Source organism: Sturnus vulgaris, chromosome 7, assembly GCF_052056855.1.
Source record: "Sturnus vulgaris isolate bStuVul1 chromosome 7, bStuVul1.hap1, whole genome shotgun sequence".
In the NCBI taxonomy this organism is placed as follows: Eukaryota; Metazoa; Chordata; class Aves; order Passeriformes; family Sturnidae; genus Sturnus; species Sturnus vulgaris.
Genome location: NC_142249.1, coordinates 7,072,143 through 7,092,026, shown reverse-complemented (window position 1 = coordinate 7,092,026; position 19,884 = coordinate 7,072,143). Strand labels below are relative to the sequence as shown.

The 19,884-nt window shown below is 42.5% G+C and overlaps 1 protein-coding gene across 3 annotated transcripts in view; it reads right to left on the bottom strand.

Annotated features, from left to right (window-relative positions):
• The window catches only part of ERBB4 (erb-b2 receptor tyrosine kinase 4), a 548,792-nt gene that overhangs the window by 169,780 nt on the left and 359,128 nt on the right, over positions 1 to 19,884 (bottom strand). For all 3 annotated transcript variants that reach the window (XM_088167659.1, XM_088167658.1, XM_088167657.1), the window contains exon 4: positions 9,713 to 9,847. In XM_088167659.1, coding sequence (XP_088023785.1) covers positions 9,713 to 9,847 — 135 coding nt within the window. The remainder of the gene's footprint in view (positions 1 to 9,712; positions 9,848 to 19,884) is intronic.

Sequence of the window (19,884 nt, the reverse complement as noted above, 5' to 3'; positions counted from 1 at the left end):
CAGCTCTGAGAGTTTCTGCCAGAACAGACAGGGAAAAAAAGTCCTTAAAAAACACAGATGCGATAGCAACACAGGCTTGGGGTGGTTTTGTATGTGATGAAGAGAGCAGAAGAGTGTGTTGGGAGAAGCCACCTGGGTAGTGCCAGCACTGCACCCACCCCTGTGAGGCACCAACCGAGCCCATCTGAGCAGGGGGCTGGGACATGCAGGGTGGGAGGCACACAGCAGCTTCCACATCCTGCAGACACTATTCAGCAGCTGATTTTACACTCTTTCTTTCCTCCCCCTCTTCCTAAGCAGCTCTTTGAAGGCAGGTTGTGAGAGCAGCTGAAGCTTGCTGCGAGAGACCAATCCCTCCCACCCACTCACTACAAATCTGGCAATCATCATGCAATTAGGCTATTTTAAATATCTGGATTATTTGGGGGTTGTTTCCTACTTTCAAGAAACACTGGTGCTTGTGATAAACAAGTAATGGAGAGGAATGCTTTCATTCAACCTGAAAGTCTCTCCCTTGTGCAATACACTGCTCAAACACCAATCTGCTCATAACCAGGTGCTGTGCAGTAATACATTATACACACACAGGTTGCCATTAACAGATAAGCATTTGCCAACAGTTGCTATGCACCACTACGTGGAGCCCTACCTCAATTCTGTATCTCCTGAACCACTGTACTATTTTGTACATCAGCATGGTAACCTCTGCCCCTTGGTGAGTGACTTTCACCCCACAACTGCTAAAAGAAGGGAGGAAGATAGTCAGCAAAACTGGTCAGCACTTTGGGAGGGATGGGGTTGGTTCTGCAGCTGTGTATTTTTTGTTTATATTTTTGCAAAATAAATTTCTCAGCGCCAAGAGATGCCCATGCCTGAGATTCTTCAGAAGCTGTTAGTGCTGGTTTTCTCCATGCCCTCCTCTCTGTGCCCATGACTTCTAGAAATCCCCATGGCCGTGGCAGTTACTCTGCTGGGCTCTGCAGCATACGGAGTTCTGTCTCTCACAGCATTATTTTTTCTTATTTGTGTTCATTACTTATTTTTTATTCAGTAACTCAACTATGAGAGGCGTCGTATTTCCATCAGATGCCACGTCTGCTTGCCTTTCAAATCTCTTTCAAGGGCAGTCACCAATTGACAGATCCCTTCTGAAAATGCTGGCTGAAGGTATTTACTAGAAAGCTAAACTGATTCCCTTTATTTAAAACACACTGTTCTGGGTTGAGGAAAAAAACATTACAGATAACTTCAAGCAGTTCAGCTTGCCATTCTAATGCAAATCAAGTTCATTGTACCACTAGATTTCATGTATTCCTCCATATATCTTCAGATATATCTGCTTGGCAAAAACTATTCTTCAAAATCAAATTTTTTCTGTTACTCTATTTGCCTTTCAATTCCAGGTAAATAAATTCTGTCTGGACTAGAGATTCCTTAATGGAAGGAAAAGCAGCCTCCGTGTAGCCTGAATAAAAGGCAGATGTGGGACTTTCTATCTATCTGATTTAAATTTTTTTTTTTTCCAACTGAGATATCCATGAAACCATAACTGCTGCTGAAGTGCAGTGCTTTAAGCCTGTGAGGTGTGTGCCACATGGAAGGAGCTGTCACAGAACAGTTGGGGTGTTTGTGGCTTTTTATGGAAAAGAACAGCTTCTCCTCCTGGCTTTGCCATGGTGATGCTGGCGGCAGGGAACATGTTCTGTACCCAGACCACCTCTCTGCCAAGGCCCCGTCTGCTGGTCTCCAAACATACATTTAAAATGTTAATTGAACTCCAAGTAATAACCTCAATGAAAGGCTATAATTTAACAAACTCTGCAATAACAAATGTCTTCAGGGTGTACTTTCTGCAATGCCATTTTCTCGGTAGGTAGTTTCCAATTTAGATGTACACCAAAAATGATACACTAGCTATTCTGAAAGGTGGCTTTAAGCATGAATTAGTCACTTCCCTCTTTTCTTTTCATCAGCATATATAAATATACTGCTGTTACTCTGGCCTTCTTCAGAGCAAAATCCTTGTGCTTGGAAAAAACAGAAAATACCTTGCAGGAATAACTGGACAAAATGTGGTTATCTCATCTGTGTCCTAGCAGCAAAGGCTGGGGGGTTGGTTTGCAAATTCTCATGATTTACATGTAATTGTCTCCTGTTACAGAAATATCCACTGTCTGAAGGAAAGCTTTCCTTGTACTTTTATTTTTGCTGCATTCACCTCTCTTCAATCCTTACTCACCAATGGCTTTCTTACACCAGGGGGAAAGGACTCCATCCTTTTCCTGCTCTGATCCAAGACTCTGGATTTCACCAGTGTGGCTGTGGCTTCCCAAGGGCAGCAGGACTGGTCCTGTGCAGGAGTCTGTTTTGGGTGGCCCAGCTGCTAACACTGGTATGGACATGAACAGCATTTTATACAGTTTAGGCACAGCACACCTGAGAACTGGTATAAGGTCAGGACTTTTGGGAGAGATTACAAGGATCTGACAAACCCCTATTCTTCACAGCTATCACATAATTACTTCAGACTTAAACACCCAATGGTCTGACCTGAGTATAAATTTCCAGATAAGTGGCATTGTGTAAAAATGATCCTTTTCTAATATTGCAGCTGCTGGTACAAAAGCTGAGTTACTGTGCTCTGTGAAGAATTACAAGGTCACTACTGAACATTAAATCAAGGGGCTTCCCACCTGTCAGGACTCATTCAGTAGCTGCAATAAATGGCTGGACACAAATTCACCCACATGCCTTGCCAGCAACTCCTAACAGAGACTCTTAATACCCAAGGAAGAATATAAACCTTGTCACTTATACAAAATTCCAGGCAAATATCAACTCATACTTCTTGTGAAACACAGTACAAGGATATAGTACATATGCTGAAAAGAATGTACATATATCCACTTGGCTGATTTTATCCTATAACAATTTTAAAAAAAGTAAGAAGCTTCTGGCCTTAAACTAGTTTGACATAAAGACATTTCTGCTAAACTAAGTTTCTACCAGATTGTCCCAATTTCTGTAATATTTTAAAGAAGTGTATTTTAGAAGCCCTATTACTTCTTTTGCTAGCATGTGGAAAACTGGCAGTAGAACCATGGTCCAGCAAACACTCAGTTATCAGGACTGGTGGGGCAAGTTAACCTGAAAAAGCAACTCACAAAGACAGTGTGACTGAAGAAATTAAGAGAAAAAAAAATTACAGAACCAGCACTGACTCCCATCAGCCAAATACAGGCATAAATATGTAAAAGTGAGCTGTAATGCTTCCAAAGACACCTGCTCCCAGGTAAGGTCACTGGCAGCTTGGATTGCCAGGAGCAGGGAGGGCTGACTTCATAAGCAGCTATGTAGCTGGGAAGTCCATTTTTTTTGTTCCTTTAATTAAAATGCAAAGCACTAGCTAAATGGTAAACATTTAATTAGATTTGTCTCTATGTTTCAATATTAATAAAACACATGAAAAATGCATTAAGACCCAGCTAATTGGGGACTCTCCAAAAGAAGCTGTAAATGAGCAATTATAATACAATTGGGGTGTTGTTCCCCAGGGATCCCAAGGACTGACACTTCTTAGTATTCCAGACAAAGGTTTAGAAATTATTAAAATATCCCAGGCAATAAAGTGTACAGATGAGAGGAAGAGTGAAATCCCAACAAATTACAGTGAGGAGCAGCCAGTATCAGAGTGAGCCAGGCTGGGGAGTAAGCTGGAGTCACTCACACCAAATGACTTTTATAGAGCCAAACATAAGATTGGATATTTCAGAATAGAACACACAGGCTGTATTTGCTGGGGGGAAAAAAAGAGTCTCTAAACCACACAGATATCAGAACTGCCTGAACACCAGATTCCTCACATGAAGCTGGAACACAAAGGGTATAATTTTTACTTCTATTGGTTATAAGAGGAATAAAATGCCGTGCATGCTTTGGCTTCTGCTTTCTAAAAGCAAACGAAAAAATACACAGTTTACATTGATCAGCAAGGAAAATTACTTTGGGGCTGGAAAGAAATTCCTCCTTGTGAGAGATGGGAGAGCCTCTATCTGTCCAGCTTTTGGAAGAAGATCAGGAGGTGACATGGGACACAAAGAGAAAAAGCAGGCTTAGGAGAGCTCTTTGAGCCAGCCAGAGAAAGCAGAAGATGCAACATCTTTTATGATTTAAAATTGTGCTCAGGTTAGAGATGAAGGCAGCTGGTATTATCCCTTTTAATACTGGGAAGTAACCAGCTTCTGGAGGGACAGCTGCACTTCTGCAAAGCTCCAGAGCAGTGCCAGGACAGTGCACAGAGCACCAGAGCCCACTGGGACCTCAAAGCCAGGCTGGAAATAAGCTGTGGCCAGGGAAGTTACTGAGCTCCACACCAGGCAAGCTGATGATATTCCAGGCCTCTGCATACAGGAAATAGAGCTAATGATGTTTCAAGGCTCCTTCTGCCCTTGAAAAATCTATGAATCAATAGGCAGAAAAGAACAAAGTTTTGGAAGAGTGGAGTTTTCAAGCAGTGTTTCCCTGGAGTACACCATGGGATTTATTGAGTCACAGGCACAGCCCTGAAGTGTGTGACACTTCCAAGTCTTTTCTGCCTGTAACTCTGCAGCAGTGCTTCTGCACAGCTCAGAACTGGGGTGTTCTCACACCACTGCAATTAGATACAAAGCAATGACAGAGGAGCACCACGCTGTGAGGAGCAAGGAGCTGGAGTTGTTCTGCCTGAAAAAGTACCTTGCCAAAAATTCCAGCTCTATTCACAGCTGATAGGCACTCAGTTGAAAAGCCAGACTGACAAAGGGAATTTTTTCCAGCGATCTCACTGCACTTCAGAGTCTGAGCAGAAACCTGAGTTCGAGAAAGTACTTTACAATGGATTTAATTTTCACGGTTTATTTTGCACAATTCTGGGCACATGCCAACACACAGTCCAGCATTTTTTAAAATAATTCCTTAAAAAGCAACTTTTTTTTTTTTTAACTAGAAAATGGAGAGTGATTTTTGCATCCATATTACCCTAATAGTCACCAGGTCTATCATGAACACGCATTCATAGTTTCAATATTTTTAAGAGCATTATTGACTGACTTGAACACATGCTATTGGCTATGGAAGTGACCTCAATGCAACAATTCAATTTCTACAAGCTTTTCTGTGAAACAAAAGCTCCAAGTAAAGTTCCTCTGAAAATTCTGATTTAATACTATGGTTTTTGTCGAATCCTGTAAAAGAGCTCACCTGACAAAATGTGAGGCTTGTCCAGTTCCTGCTAACAAGAAAACTGAGGAGAACATTGAAGACACTGATGAAAGCAGCCAGATTTCCACTGGACTCTCCCAAAAGCTGCTCAGAGAGCTCTTCTAATCTTGTGGCATTTTAGGAAAGAAGCCTAATTCTTTATCCCTGCTTTGTTTATTTTCCCTGCTGGGAGCTGCACCGAGTTTCCACCTCTGAAGAGCAGAGCTCCAGCTCCTCAGTTAAGGCACTGAATCCAAAAAGGGGATGTGCTAACAGGGGAATAGGCTCTTGCAAAGCAAAGGCTTCAGCATGTTTGGCCAATGCTTGAATTCGTGGCTGATTTTTCGAAGGAGAGAAAATAGATTTTCAGTGTTACAGAAACAATTTCAGTAACGCAAACCTAAAGGGAAAATGTTGTTCCTTGGAGAGTTAAGTGCTTTTGAGATTCCCACTGCGATGTGCTTAGCTCAAAACCCCAGGCTGAATTCAGGTAAACAGAAGAGAAGGCTGCTTTCAACTAATTCCAAAAGCTTCAGCTACAAGACAGCAGCATGGGAAGGTGGTGCAAGCAGTGAATATTTCAGTGTGCGTGTGTTTGTGGGTGACAATGCCAGGCACAGAGGCTGTGTCCTGGCAGAGCTGAAGCACGTGTGGTCCCTGGTGCAGGGTTTGTTTATGCGAGCGCTGTGCCAGCAGCCACCGCCTGTGTGCGCCTGAACGGTGACACCGTGTCACTCAGAGGCCTCCTACATGAGCTGCTCTGCATGCATTCGATCAGAACTGGAAGGAAAAAGGAGAAGCAGCACTCAGGATTCACATGTCTGCAGTATTTCTGGCAGTGTTTAAGACACCATGGCTTTTTCAACTGGCTCCTTAGCAGCGATGTGACAATGAAAGGCTGTGAAGAAGGGAATTGGAGGAGCTTTATTCCCACAAGTTCACTGGCCATATTCTCCTCTGTCTAGCACTGATGTGAATGAAGGAGATTGCCAGAATTGGCAGACCCAAGATATGAAACAGGCACAGAGGCAGGGGACTGATTTTACTTCAGAGTGTCTTCTTTTCACTCCACCCTTTTGTCTTCCTCTGCTGATTGCACTGGAGCAGCAAGGGAGGGTTCAAGTGAAATTATCCCTGAAGTCAGACCATTACAAGGGAATAGCACCTGCAGTGTCAGCTCCCTGACAGGGCTGCCCTGAGCTCCCACACCCGCTGGTGTGCCTGGTGTGACACTGCATTCACATCACCCTGCTGCAGTCACTCTGGCCATGGCCAAAGCCACTTGCTCTTTCGGACATGTGGACACCTCTGGGGAGGTTTTATGTCCTCTGCTGATGGTTGGAAACGACGCCAGTGGTGCCAGAATGCCAAACTGTGTTTGAAACTGTTCCTGCTGGAACGATGAGGTACCAGATTCTGCCACTCACAGCAGGTCACAGCCTCTGTCCCTGGATGTATTCTCTGCCAGGGACCACTCAGTGGTCCCTCACAATTCCTGGGGGATAAGGCACCCTCCAGTCCTGCCAGTCATGGCTGAACATGGCATGTGATGCTGCTAGCCAGGCCTTACAGGATCTCACACCCCCACAGACTCCCCGAAATTACTGCTAGGATGGACTTTGGATAGTGCAAATAGGTTGGATATTAGGAAAAAGTTTTTAATGGAAAGAATAATAAAGTACTGGAATGGTTTGCCTGGGGAGGTGGTGGAGTCACCATCCCTGGATGTGTTTAAAAAAAGACTGGATGTGGCACTCAGTGCCATGGCTTAGTTGAAGTGTTAGGGCATGGGTTGGACTCCATGATCTTGGAGGTCTCTTCCAACCTGGTTATCCTGTGATACTGTGACACTTTGCTGAGCTTCACACAGCAGGTTTGCTTGGTTCACATACCCTCCTACAAAGGTTTCTAGATAAACAGTAAAAACCCAGTAGCTCTTTCCAAAATATTTTGACATTGGGATATTTTCAGTAATGCCAAGCAACATGCATTTCTGTAATTCCAGTGGATTAGCCAAGATTTCCATTGGATAGGAGACACCTGAGACTTAAACAGTATTTACTGTTTAAGTCTCAGGTGTCTCCTATCCAATGGAAACACGCATGCTGGATCCAGAAAAGCATGAGTGCAGAAAAAAAACTTTGCAATGCACTAAGCATCATTTGCAGCAATGAAGAAAAGCAAGGCTGGTGAAAAGAGACACGTGAGCCAAAACTGAGAAGCATCTATGTTATTTAATGACATTCTACACCAATTTCCAGGGTTAAAATTCAATGTTCATTTCTCCAAGTCCTATGTGTGTGCATAGCATGTGCATGCACCCACATACAGGTATTTAATTACAGGCTATTTTAAAGGGTGATTTCTGTACCTGAGTTCTTTGTTACCCAAAGCCTAAATGCTTTTTAAGCATTTGTTGGCTTTTTGTATAATGGGGTTTATATTTTCACCTATGTAAGCTGTGAAGACAGAAATTGTTTGGATTAGCTAATTTAATCAAATTTCACAGGATGCATGAATTATACTGAGATGGGATTGAGTTTCTCAGTAGAGATATAAGTTTATTAAATTAAATACAGTCCAGTTGGGCACTGCTTCATCCCAAGTAAGGAAAACTAGAATAAAATTTGGGTGGCTACCTTAATGAAGCTGCCTTGGTACGTAGTTCTCAATCATCATTGAAATAATGCTGTTTATCTTATTTATCAAGCACAAATTGTTCCTTCCCAGTGTTTCAAACCAACTCAAAAGGAATAAAAAATCTTTTCAAGAAAATTGGACTTTGCTACATATATTCTTTCATCTAGCTGTGTGTGAGTGCTAATATTTGCCTTCTTTGCTTTCAGGGTGTGATTTTAAAAGTACTCAAAATGGATCTTGTTCCAGTTCTTTTGGAGTCACCAGTAAAACTTCTGTTGCCTCAAAAAGATAGCATTGATGTTGGTTGCTTTTTTAAAAGAGCAGAAGCATTTGTCTTGAAGAACTGGGAAAGGTTAAAAGAAAACCCAGTACGAAACAGAGTAAGAACCAAGTGTTTTTCTTGGAGCAATGACTCATAAAAGGGTACAGGCATTCCCTCACCTTCAAAGGTTTCATCAGTTCTGCCTAGAACTGATCATCAGCAGTGATGAGGGTTTTTAAGATGCAAATAGGAGAGCTGGCTGCATTACAACTATGTCAGGTTTCCAGCCAGAAGGCAGAAGTGATGAGGCTCAGCCCTGGAGCTGGGATGTCCAGGAGCAGTGCAGCTTGGCAGGCTCCTGGAGGAACTCTTATCTCAAGTACCTGTGCTCTGGTATTAAGGGGATCAGATGAGATGTAGAAAAGCAAGTCAGCCTTCTATAAAATCTATAACACCACAAAGCACCTGGTTAAAAGCAAGTTGCTGCTTAGAAATTATGGGGACTCATTAAAAGGTCCTTATCCAGAATCTCAACTTTTTTTTTTTTTCTCTGAGTTCCCAACATACAACAGAAGAAATGAAATGTTTCTTGGCTGTAGTGAAAGCTAGAGAGGCAATCAGTCTTTTATACAGGCTCGAGGGACACCTTCAGGTATGGAAAGCAATCCAGAATGTCCCCATATTTGGAATGCTCAGAACAATATGTCTGCTGTGGTGCCACCTTTGACACCTGATACAAACTTCTTCCCAGCCTGTCTCTGAATTTCAATGTTGGTACATCCTGAGGGTACTGTTTAACAGCACAGCATTCATTCTGCATGCACTTAACTCCACTATGGAATATTTTGCTTAAACACTCTGTATCCCTGTCACCACCATTCACTACAATTCATTATTGCTGCAAGAATAAGAATGATTCACTGAAGGCAAATAATTCTTGGGAAGAGAAAGAGAGAAACTCTTAAGAACACAGATATTTCTAGTTTGGAATGAAAAGCATTAAAATAAAGAAAACGTAGTAAAAACCAGAGAATAATTGGTTATATTGTGAAGAACACCTCATCCTCTGCAAATTCTCTCTCTCTCTCTCTCCAACAATATACACACAAGACAACAGGATAATTATTTATTTCAGGTTCACTTCTCATCTAAAGTCAGAGTATCTGTGAGATTTTCCCATAATTACTCCAGCAGCTAATTATAATGCCATTGACAGACCATTGTGACTCAAGGACCAGCCTGAGCAGCAGGAACAAATGCAAAGCAAACAAGAACGTCTGTGCTTCCACAGCACCACAGTGGCTTTAGCAACAAAGAAGAAAAAGAAAATGAAGAAGAGAGAAAATTCAGAAAACCTGTGATATTCACAAATACCCTCTACAGACACTGTTTTTGAGAACAGACTCAATGGTGCCCCAAGCAGTAGACAAACTTAAAAAAATGCATGGAGCAATGAAAGGAAAATTTACCAATATAATTCCCCATAACAGAGGATCAGGGAAAACTTATGGCCATAGTTATCCTGTTTCGTGCTGAGGGGATGACAAGGCTGAGAATAAAAGCAGTACTTACATCCTGAGCTGCCATTTGTTGGAACCAGGGTGAAGTTGGAGGCCCAGGGATTTCGCACGATGTCTTGCCAATGAATGGTGTCTGCAAAGCACAGGAACTTGTTCTGGCCAACATAAACCCCTCCATTCAGTATCTCTGTGCAGAAGAACAAGAGAACAATGTACTCGTAAGACTTCAGACAGCTGATTAAATCTACTGCTAAATGTGTGTTGGAGAGAGGGCACACAATTAAAATGCAAAAAAACCCACAACTCACTGTAATCTCATTTAATAATCTGAAAATGGGAGGACAAGCAGCTCACAGTATTTGTAAACAGGAACCCTTTATTCACATGCAGAAGAAACCTGGTGAAGACTGATACACAGTTTACCTTTTGTTCCAGTGTGATCATGTATGGAACAGTTCTGTATTTTGTGAGTAAAATAACCTTCAACACTTAAATGACTTTAAAAACACAAGCAACCAATCACACTATACTGCATTTCATTAATTTGCAGAAATGCTTAAAATGTATAACAAAGAACCGTGCTGTGATGAGCCCACAGGACACAAGAAGGGTCAGCATGAGGTCTGGAGAAGATTTTTTTTTGTAGTTTTACTACAGCCTGTGCTGCTGTAATAGCATCATCCAAAACACCCAAATGCTCCATAGCAATGATCCAAATCTCAAACACTATCATCCAAAACTCCTATGGACGTGCCTTGCTGGAAGCTTTGTGTTAAAGGGAGATGGTTTTTAAACTGGCAAAAGTTTTGGGGTTCTTAGGTCGTGGGACTTTTGTGTACTTTGTTGGATTTTTTTGGTTTTCTTTTTATTTTCATATTTATAGCAGTTTATTTAAAAAAAAAAATCCTCTCTGTTGCCCTGTCTCTAAAGACTTGATCCATCAAATCTCAAAATGAAAATGATCTTACAGTTATTTGTTGCAGCACCAGGGTTTCCTCTGTAGCAAATTTTTTTTTTTTTACCCCCTCTAAAGCCTTGTTCAAATTCACAATTCCTCTACTTAACCTGTCTCTTATATTTCCAAAGCAGGAGACAACGCATGTGACTTTCATGAAAGATAACAGGAGCTATGAGTCTGAAACCTTCAGTGTCAGAGCTTCAAGGCTCAGCAGAGAAATGCTGAAGGTTAGGTACTAATGGCACCTTGGAGTGACATGAAGTGGTGCTGTAGAGCCAGGAGTGCCACACTTCTCACAGAGAATGAAGAATAATTCCTGACTATGGCAGTAGCAGTCATTAAGGTAGCCTGATAATCCTCATCTGCCAGGAAAACCTTTAAAAGCTGTAGTGGGAGTGTAAATGTTTACACACACCACCGAAGGAATTACTGTGTTTTATTTCTTTTTTTAAATTTCAGGGTTTACAGGCCACACCATGTAAATGAGGCAGCCCCCAAACAAGGAATGTATTAAATAAAGGATCATCTGTAAATACATCTTTCCCCCATATTAATCAGTATTACTATTTCTTAGAAACCTCTGGTTTAAAAGCTTGGCTTTTCATTGAAAAGGGGCTTATAAATGAAAACAATAATAATAATCTGATACAGAGAAAGAGTCCAGATTAGAGATAGAGCAATGATCTGTCTGTATAATATTCTTATGATCAAAGGAAAAAAACGATACAGCATCTGTTAACAATTTTGCTCTGGGGAGAAAGGGAGACTTAGAAGAACACCTTAAATCATGATTTGTGATGATTTCTCTGTGTTGTCCCAGCTACACCAGAATACTTAATCCATTATGGCCCATATTTTGATTAAAAATAACATAAAAAAACAATGAAAAACTGTAAAATCTGCATTTATAGCTTCTTACACACACATAATTCTACATAGCTCCTCTATCAGCTGGCACACTGAACTGGCATAATTTCTGGGTTTCAAGAGCATCCCCTCCTGACAATACCTACCCAAGTTTCTTTCCTGCTAGGAATTTTAACACATTCTTGTAAAGCAGGATCTCAATCTAAAAGTAATTCTAATAGCTTCAATTTGTGGAGAATGACTTTTTTTTTCAGCACAGAGGTAACCAGGAAGTGTACCATATGCTGTACTTCAGGGAAGCCAACACCTTCCACTGTGATTTACTAAAAGCAACCACAAAAAAAATGCTCTGACTTGCCTCATCACTGAATAGCAAGTGATGCTTCTGGTGCTTTTTCCCAAAAATGCATTTTCCTTGCGCTGCATCATTTTTCACCAGTGACAGAATTAAAATTTCCAGGTTATTGATGCGCTGAGGTGCAAACAAACCTGAGTAATATCAGAGGTGGGCTCTCGTGGATATTAAGTTACACTGAGCTCAAAGTTTAGTACAATCTTTAAAGCGCTTGTATTTGACTCTTCCTGCTCTCCGGGACCCAGACTCGTTTCCACTCCATCTTCCCCATCCAACCTGCTTTTCTTTACAGCAAGTCCTCAGTGTGTGTAAATCAGCACAGATGCATCAGCTTCACTGACTTCGACTCAAAATGCATTTTGCACTTCTTTGCCCTCTCTTAGCAAGAACAATGCCTGGGAAGAGCTAATAAACCCTGTTGCATGTTAAGCAAATGAAGCACAACTGTAATCAATATACAATAGAGCTGCTGTATAATGAACTCATCATCATAAAGTCATCATCCCATTTTAATTTACAGCTCTGAAAGTGAGAGATAAAGTTAAACAATGAACGGGAGGAGAAAGGCAGCATCTCTGTCTGTGCAGGCAAGCTAGCAATGGAAGCCAGGCAAAAAGAGGTTTCTTCCCCTGTGTGCAACACCTGAGGTGCCTCTTTGCTCAACTCTTTCCAAGGCTGGAGAAGAAGAGAGAATGGCAATTCCCTGAGTGAATTTTGTGAACAAAGAAGCCAGTTCCTGACATGGAAGCCCAAAACCAGACTGCTTGGAGTGAAATATATTTTAAATACCATTTGGGAGTGAGTATTTTTGTCTTCCAAAACAATTTTTTTGTGATATTGGAAAACTGTTAGTCCAAGTATGACCCTGCTAGCAAGTGCTACCCTTGGGCTTCCACCCTGCTTAGGGACATCAAGGAACAAAAGGGGATTTCTAATCACAATACCCACTGGCTTTCACTGGGAGAAGAGTTCCTAGAGGTGCCAGACAACTCTGGACACCTTTCTGGAAGGTGTAACACTTCAGCATACCACGATCTCCTGGTTTGGCACCAGGGCTGCAGCCCCGTGCCCTGAGCAAAGGAGTAGCACCCAAGGGCTTTTGTCACTTGATCCTGAAGTGACTGACAAATCTTATCATCTTCCTCATTAGAGCTACTCTACTGGCTTAAAAGCAGTATAATTCTGCAACCAAAGTTACACGAAAATAAATCAGCATGTGTCCTTGCCACTGAATTCTGCCATTATTTTGCTTATTACTCTCAAATGATTGTGGGGAACTTTTATCTGCAGATCATTAAAGTTCTCTTAAATGGTTATTTATTCAGGAAGCTAAATCAGAAATGCATTATCTGTTGTTATAGCTGCTATTTTCTTGCTTTCAAAAACCTAGTGCAACATTCCCACAGACTTTGGAAACCTACCATACAATACAAACAGGAGAAATGCAAACGTACAAGTATTTGGCAACCAAGAAACACGAGCATCTCACACTTAAGTGCCAGGAACACAGACAGGTACATCACACACAGTTCATACTTAGTCTGTCAAGTTCAAGAAAGGACTCAGAGTTTGACTGGAGTCACTGAAAACACATTATCAGCCACCAGAAGCATATAGTCACTGCAAAGGGACACTGACTCTGCAAGTGTGGTGTCTGCTTAGACCAAGGAGGGAAACCACTTTTCTTCTTCCATCTGTTAAAAGGGCATCTTATTGAGCTGACTTTTTTTGTGTGTGTGTGTGTGTACAGTGTAATTCCTCATGGTCTGCTATCCAATTTCTAATGTGGGTTAAATGGGCAAAGCATGTTCTCATTCTGTAATGTATCCTGGAGTGAATGTTACTCATGTGTTTATATGCAGCAAGGGTTGTAAATATCTATTGAGCTGTAGAATCTAAAACTTTTCTAAAATTTTTACCAAGATGGTTATAAAATGTCTATTGCTATTCCAGGTTGAAAATTAAAAGCTCTTCTTTGGTACTACAAAACCAGCCAGCACCATGAACTGGAAGATGGCATGGTGAGAGGGGAAAAGAACTAGCTCTGAAGTGGGCAGGGAAAGGGGAGGGAATTAATTAGGGAAAACCGTGGGGAAAGCCCACTCTATATATCTTACACCTTTCAAACTGACTGGCTATGAAGGAAGCAGCTGTCTTTTCAGCCCACCATATACAGGTATATCCAGCATGGATATATTATATAACACATGTTGACAACACCTGAATTTCCAAGGTCAGCCTCGCTAGAGCTGAAGCACCTTTGCAAGTTGACAGTGCTGCATCTTTACCATAAGCACCCTGCTGATGGGGATCTCTTCTCCTGTTTCACCCAAGATGCTGAATGCATCATCTGAAAACAGCTTAGGCTGGAAATTTCATGCCAAACCAAATTTTTTGATCCCTCAGCATAGTTCATTGCTGATGACCCACTGGGAAAGCACTTCAGGTCCATCATTAATAAGCTCTGTCTTAAAGGGTAATGAGAACTGGGTGCTTGAGGAGACAATAGCTCATCCATCATCAATCAAGATCTGAAGTTTTTATACAGATGATTTAAGAAGAGTTGGACTGTGCAAAATTGAAATGTCACATTTGTACTGGGAGATGGGGGGCGTTTGGTAATGAAAATGAGAGTTTTAACCTTCTCCATTTCAGCTCAATGACCATACTCAAAAGCTCATGCAAGTGGAATCTGTGTCCCAGCTAGAAGCCCCAGACAGCCTTCGATCTCAATTATACAATTTCAAGTACAGTTTATTTGGGTCATTAGCTGGAAGTCAGTTTCAAGGCTTGATGGTAACAGCAAGATATTCTTTATTTCTATCAAAAGCAATCAGCGTTATGTGCAGCCTGTGGATTTGTACTTCCAACTGCTCAATAACTAAGAACACTGGGTTGTAGAACCTGATCATAAATCTTCTAATCTTAGCTACCTGTTTTGCTGCTTAAATAAAAATGGATCATTTGATTACTTTTCACTGAGTTGGATGGGGTACCCTTTGCACCCCAGAGGTGTGTGAGGACAGGCTGACATGGTCCTTGCAAACATTTAGCTACTTCATTAGAGGACAACAGGCTCTGGGCCACTCTTTTTTAGCTATCTCCCCACAGGGAATATCTGTTTCATGAACAGCTTCAGCCACAGAAGACATTTGTACTTGGATTATTCCTCTCTCTGTGCATGCCTTGAATTCTTCCTTCTCGCAGCCTTATTTTAATAAGACTCCAAATCATTTGCCTGGTTAACTCTGTAAAAGGAAAAAAACCCTGCAAAATATCCTGCTCTTTGGGATGAACACCCCAGAGTTACAAGGTATGTTCCCTGATCCTGTTTTTTTTCTTTGGGAAGTGCCTGTATGTGTGTGCAGGTCGGTGTGAGGCTGCTGGACTCCATTTCACCCTGCACAAGATGTGTCACACACGTGGCCCCAAAGGGTTCTGTGCATGGACAAAGAGTAGCAACAGCTGCATCCAGTGAGCAACACAAACCCCCTGCAACCATCCAAAAGGAAAGAAAACACCTGGGTGTGAACTCAGGTTTGGATGTGCTTCTGCTCATCAGAAACAGCCCTGTTCTGAAGTGGCATTGTTTTTTTTATTCAATACACTCGGCTTGTGTTGGAAGAAATGGTCTCTGTCCCCAGTCCTGCTAGATTCACTGATCTTAGTGATTTCTCCCTTTAAGCCACCTTCCAGGGACCACAGCAGCTCCTGCCTACTTCGATCTTGATTCCCTCAAGTACCCAGACCCAGGTTTGTATTTAAATCATTCCCTTCCCCTCCACTCTAGAGGAGGCTTTCTGCTCTGCAATAATTACTCTGCTTTGACGAGGGAGATTCAAATCAAGGCTACTTTTGTTAACCACACCCCCGCCATCAGCGTTACACGTCCTTGGTGTTAAATAACCAGGCAGACACAACACTTCTGACCAGCCCCAGGTCTGCCATTTCCTTTGCAGATGCTAACTGCAGGAGCAGCACTAACCTGTTTACAGCTTTACCCACCTCATTCTTTTCCCATCATGAGCTTTTCAAAAGCTGTTTGACCCTGTTGACTTTGCAGGTGAGGAGCTTTCCTGTAATATATTGGCTCTGTTACAGGGATAATAATTTTCAGGATGAGATGCTAATTGCCTCACTTTGTCCAGTCAAATTTTGAACCTGGTGTTAGAAGCCAAGCGCCTTGAGTCACTGTTTACTCAATAAAATTAATGGGGTTGACAGGTAGATTAAGAGATATAAATCCTACAACTGCAACAAATCTAAGGGGCTTCCTGTGGGTTGCTCCAAGTCAGGGAAAGAGGCAGGACAAGCCTGAAGAAGTGATGACTGGGGAGGAGGGACCTCTAATTGCAGCCTTCCTTTGCCTAAAGGAAGACTATAGGGGAGCACAGGCTCTTCTCAGAAGTGCCCAAGGACAAGAGGCAACAGGCACCAGCTGCAAGGTGGGAAACAGTGATTAGAATTCAGAAAAGTCTTGTTCCCAGTTCAGTGTGGTTAAGCACAGGAGCAGACTAATCAGAGAATTGGTACCATCTCCTAATCTGGAGATTCTAATAAACAATAAACAACCTGATTCTTGTCTCAAGTTACCTTGTTCATAGCAGAAGATTGGACCAGATGACCTCCAGATTATTCCTTCCAACTCAAATTATTTTGTCCTTCTATAGTTATTAATCATCTGCTACCACAATACTCACAACATTCCATTAGCAATCCATTCTCTCAATCTGTCTGAAGGCATACTTCATTTTAAACTTTTACCTACTGGTAAGCATTTAGTGATACAAAACACCCCCCTGGAAGATGACATATATTTAAAAGTGCATGTATAAAGAAGTGCTCCAGTATCTGAAATACAGAACCTACATCACTGTCACTGTCCCCTATTTCATGCAAAGGGGACATGTGGACTAAGATGAATGACAAAACTGCTGCCCTTCAATCTTCTGATTTTTGGTCAGCAAAAAGAAAATGGCATTAATTTTAAGCCAAGGGAGTGAATCAGTGATGAGTTTCAAACTACTGTCTAGGGAGAGAGTGCCACATGGCTGGCTCACCCCAGAAGACACTCGTGCCCAGTCAGAGCAGCAGTATGCCAACAGCCAGGAGTGAGCACTTGTTTCATTCACAGCAGCCATGACTTGATCCTCAGCTATCCCAGCCCTCCCTGAAGGGGATACCTGTGTCCCAGTTATAGGAGCACACTCATGAAGAGGTGAGCTGGTTCTGCAGGGTACTGGTGTGTGCCTCTTCAGAGTCCTCTGAGGACACACCACTCCTGGGCAGTGCTTCCCTTCCAGCTGTTCCAAAAACCACAGCTCCGAGTATGGACTTCAGCCAGGACACCCAGCTGTGGATATCCGAGTATTCAAACATCATTAAAACCTTCTGAATCCAAACCAAATCATCATTCCTCTGCCCTGTTCACAAAAGGAGCAGAAGAGGCAATGATGTGTTGTGCACTGGGTGCACCAAAAGGACAAGGTCTCCTTGGTATCCCAGCAGGCTCCAGAAAGCCTGGAGGCTCTGACAGATACCCCAGTATTGGAATTTATTTCTGCTGTCTAGTTATCTTTAACAGTGAGCATCCTATAGGACATAATCTGGTGTAATGACCCAAAGCAGCTGTATCAGCGCTTGCCTTGCCTGTGTCTTTCACAACACAACCCTTGTTTTCTGCATCAGGCACCCTCCAAATTTGTTCAGTGAAGGCTGAACAGACCTCAGTGTCACTTTATGTGCCCCCTTGAAATGCTACCTATGCCCTATAGCATCACTGATCAGCTGACACATAACCAAACCACCTTTCCTGACTCACCACAGTTGTTTCACGTTCATTTTTCCTCATCATTTCTCCAGAGCTTTTGCTGCGATTGGAATGCTTCTCCAGGTGAGTGGCTCCTGCTCCTATGAGGGGCAGTGTGTTTACTTGCCAGCCCTATAACACCACTTACAGCCAGCAGACATTCCATTCCTGGTGCCTCCAGGGCATTTGCACAAACTCTTCAGTGAGCCCCCAGTCCAGGTGTCCAGGGGTAAGACTGCAGATGCATTCTTCAACCATGCTCCTTCACCTCTGAGTGCTCAGAGCTCTGCTCTAAGACACAGGAACCTAAACCTTCCTGTCCCTCTGCTTCAACAGGGACTCACCCAGCCTCCTTCCTTCCCTCATGCCAAGGACAGGTAGACAACATTCCAGAGAATCTGAAGAAATACGGGGAAGTAGTGGAGAGAGAGTCCTACCCCAGGACAGAAAAAGAGGAAACTGATGCTCGGGTTCATGTAATAGGTGTGAGGTCTATTGAGCCAAACAGAACCCATTAAGAAATCACCTCTTCACTGAAAACTATCTTACATTTCACATTATTTCTGTGGGCCAAATTTGAGAAATGGCACTGAGAGAACTTATTTTGATTTTTTTCTCCTGAAGTTGTCACAAAGTTCTCTCCTCACAGAATATTCATCTCATTTCTTCAGCCAGGATGAAGCTGCATTCTTTGACTGATTCATTTTTGTATTGCCAAGAAACAGACCCAAGCATTTAAAAGCCTCTCCTTGCCAGGACATTGCTATGTAATATTTTGATCAAATGATCACATAACATTTCATATATGCTGGTGGCAGCTCTCAGTCTGTCCCTTCCATCAGCTGAGGTGTGTAATTGTGAGACTGCCATGTCCCTTTTCTCCTGGCTTCAGCTCTTTCTATAGGAGTAAATGCTGCATGGCAGTTTGGCATTGCTGCTGCATCCAGGCTAGCTTTCCACATGGAAGTCAGGCAGCAGCAGGAACAGAAACCTCATCAGGGGCATCTGAAGGCAGCAGGGCTTCCCTGCAGCACCCCCAAGAGCTTCAGCTTTGGCATTATCTGTACTCTTCTGGCATTATCAACTCTTTTCATACAGCCCCTGACAAACCAAGCAGGCTGCTTTCTATCCCAAGCACATCTGGCACTCAGGCCTTAAACTTGGCAAACAGACTGATGGCCTTCTGTCTTGGAGTGCAAGTGCCTCAAGTACATCCTGATTGGCATCAACAGGCAGAAATTCCTTCTCTCTTTGAAAAAATAGTCAAGATCTGGATGTAGTGGTACTTTCCTCCATTTTTCTGAAAGGCTGTAAAAAATTACTGGCTCCATAGAGCCCTTCTCTTTCAAAACTGTCATAATGTGGGCTTGGAATAATTCTGGAAGGGTGCCCAGACCCACGTCCAGCTGCATCCTGAATTTCAGTACAAGTATTTGCATACAGGCTAGTAATTGGCATGCAGCTGGTTTTATGCCAGCTCCAGCAATTGCATAACCCAACTAATCTTTTCTCTGGGCTCGAAAGAAGAGTCTGTGTCTGCTGAGCTTAAAATTTCTGGATGGGATCTGTTCAAGTATGCTCTCACATTTCTATGCCATGCTGTTAACCTCTCCTGAGATACAGTGCTGACTCTTCAAAGAGGAATCTTAATTGAAATTTGTCTGAGGTAGGAGGTGCCTCTGCCTTTGCCTGGCTCTCCTATGCAGAACCTGGGCGAATGACATGAAAATCCTCCTCCTGCACAGAGGACTGTGGAGGGACTCTTCCTTAGCCCCTACAATGTGGAAGACCTTGGATTGCATTTGCCCTCACAGTGGTGTGGCTGAGGACAGCCAGATTACCAAAGTAAAGTGAGGGACATGCATGTTAATCATCACAGTCATCAGCAAGGCCTTCTTTGTAAGCTCATAGGTTTAAGAAGGTCTGAGCCTCTACTATCCCAACTCCTGTTTAACTGCCATAATGGCCAAGAGGTCTCTGTCAGTCCTGCTTCTTGCTTTTGAATGCACATTTCAATCAGGTTTGAGATCTGATGGGGTGTCAGAGAACCTGTCTATGCAGCTGAGCCACAGACCCTGTGGTAACACAGTAATGTTTTCCTGCTAACAGTTCTCCATCCCCTAAACTCACACACTTTCTGTCATGGTCATATTTGACCACACCTTTTTGACCTTATTATGGCTGTTTTCTGTGCATGTGATAAGGTAACAGCAAAACAGTGGAGCCCACTAAAAT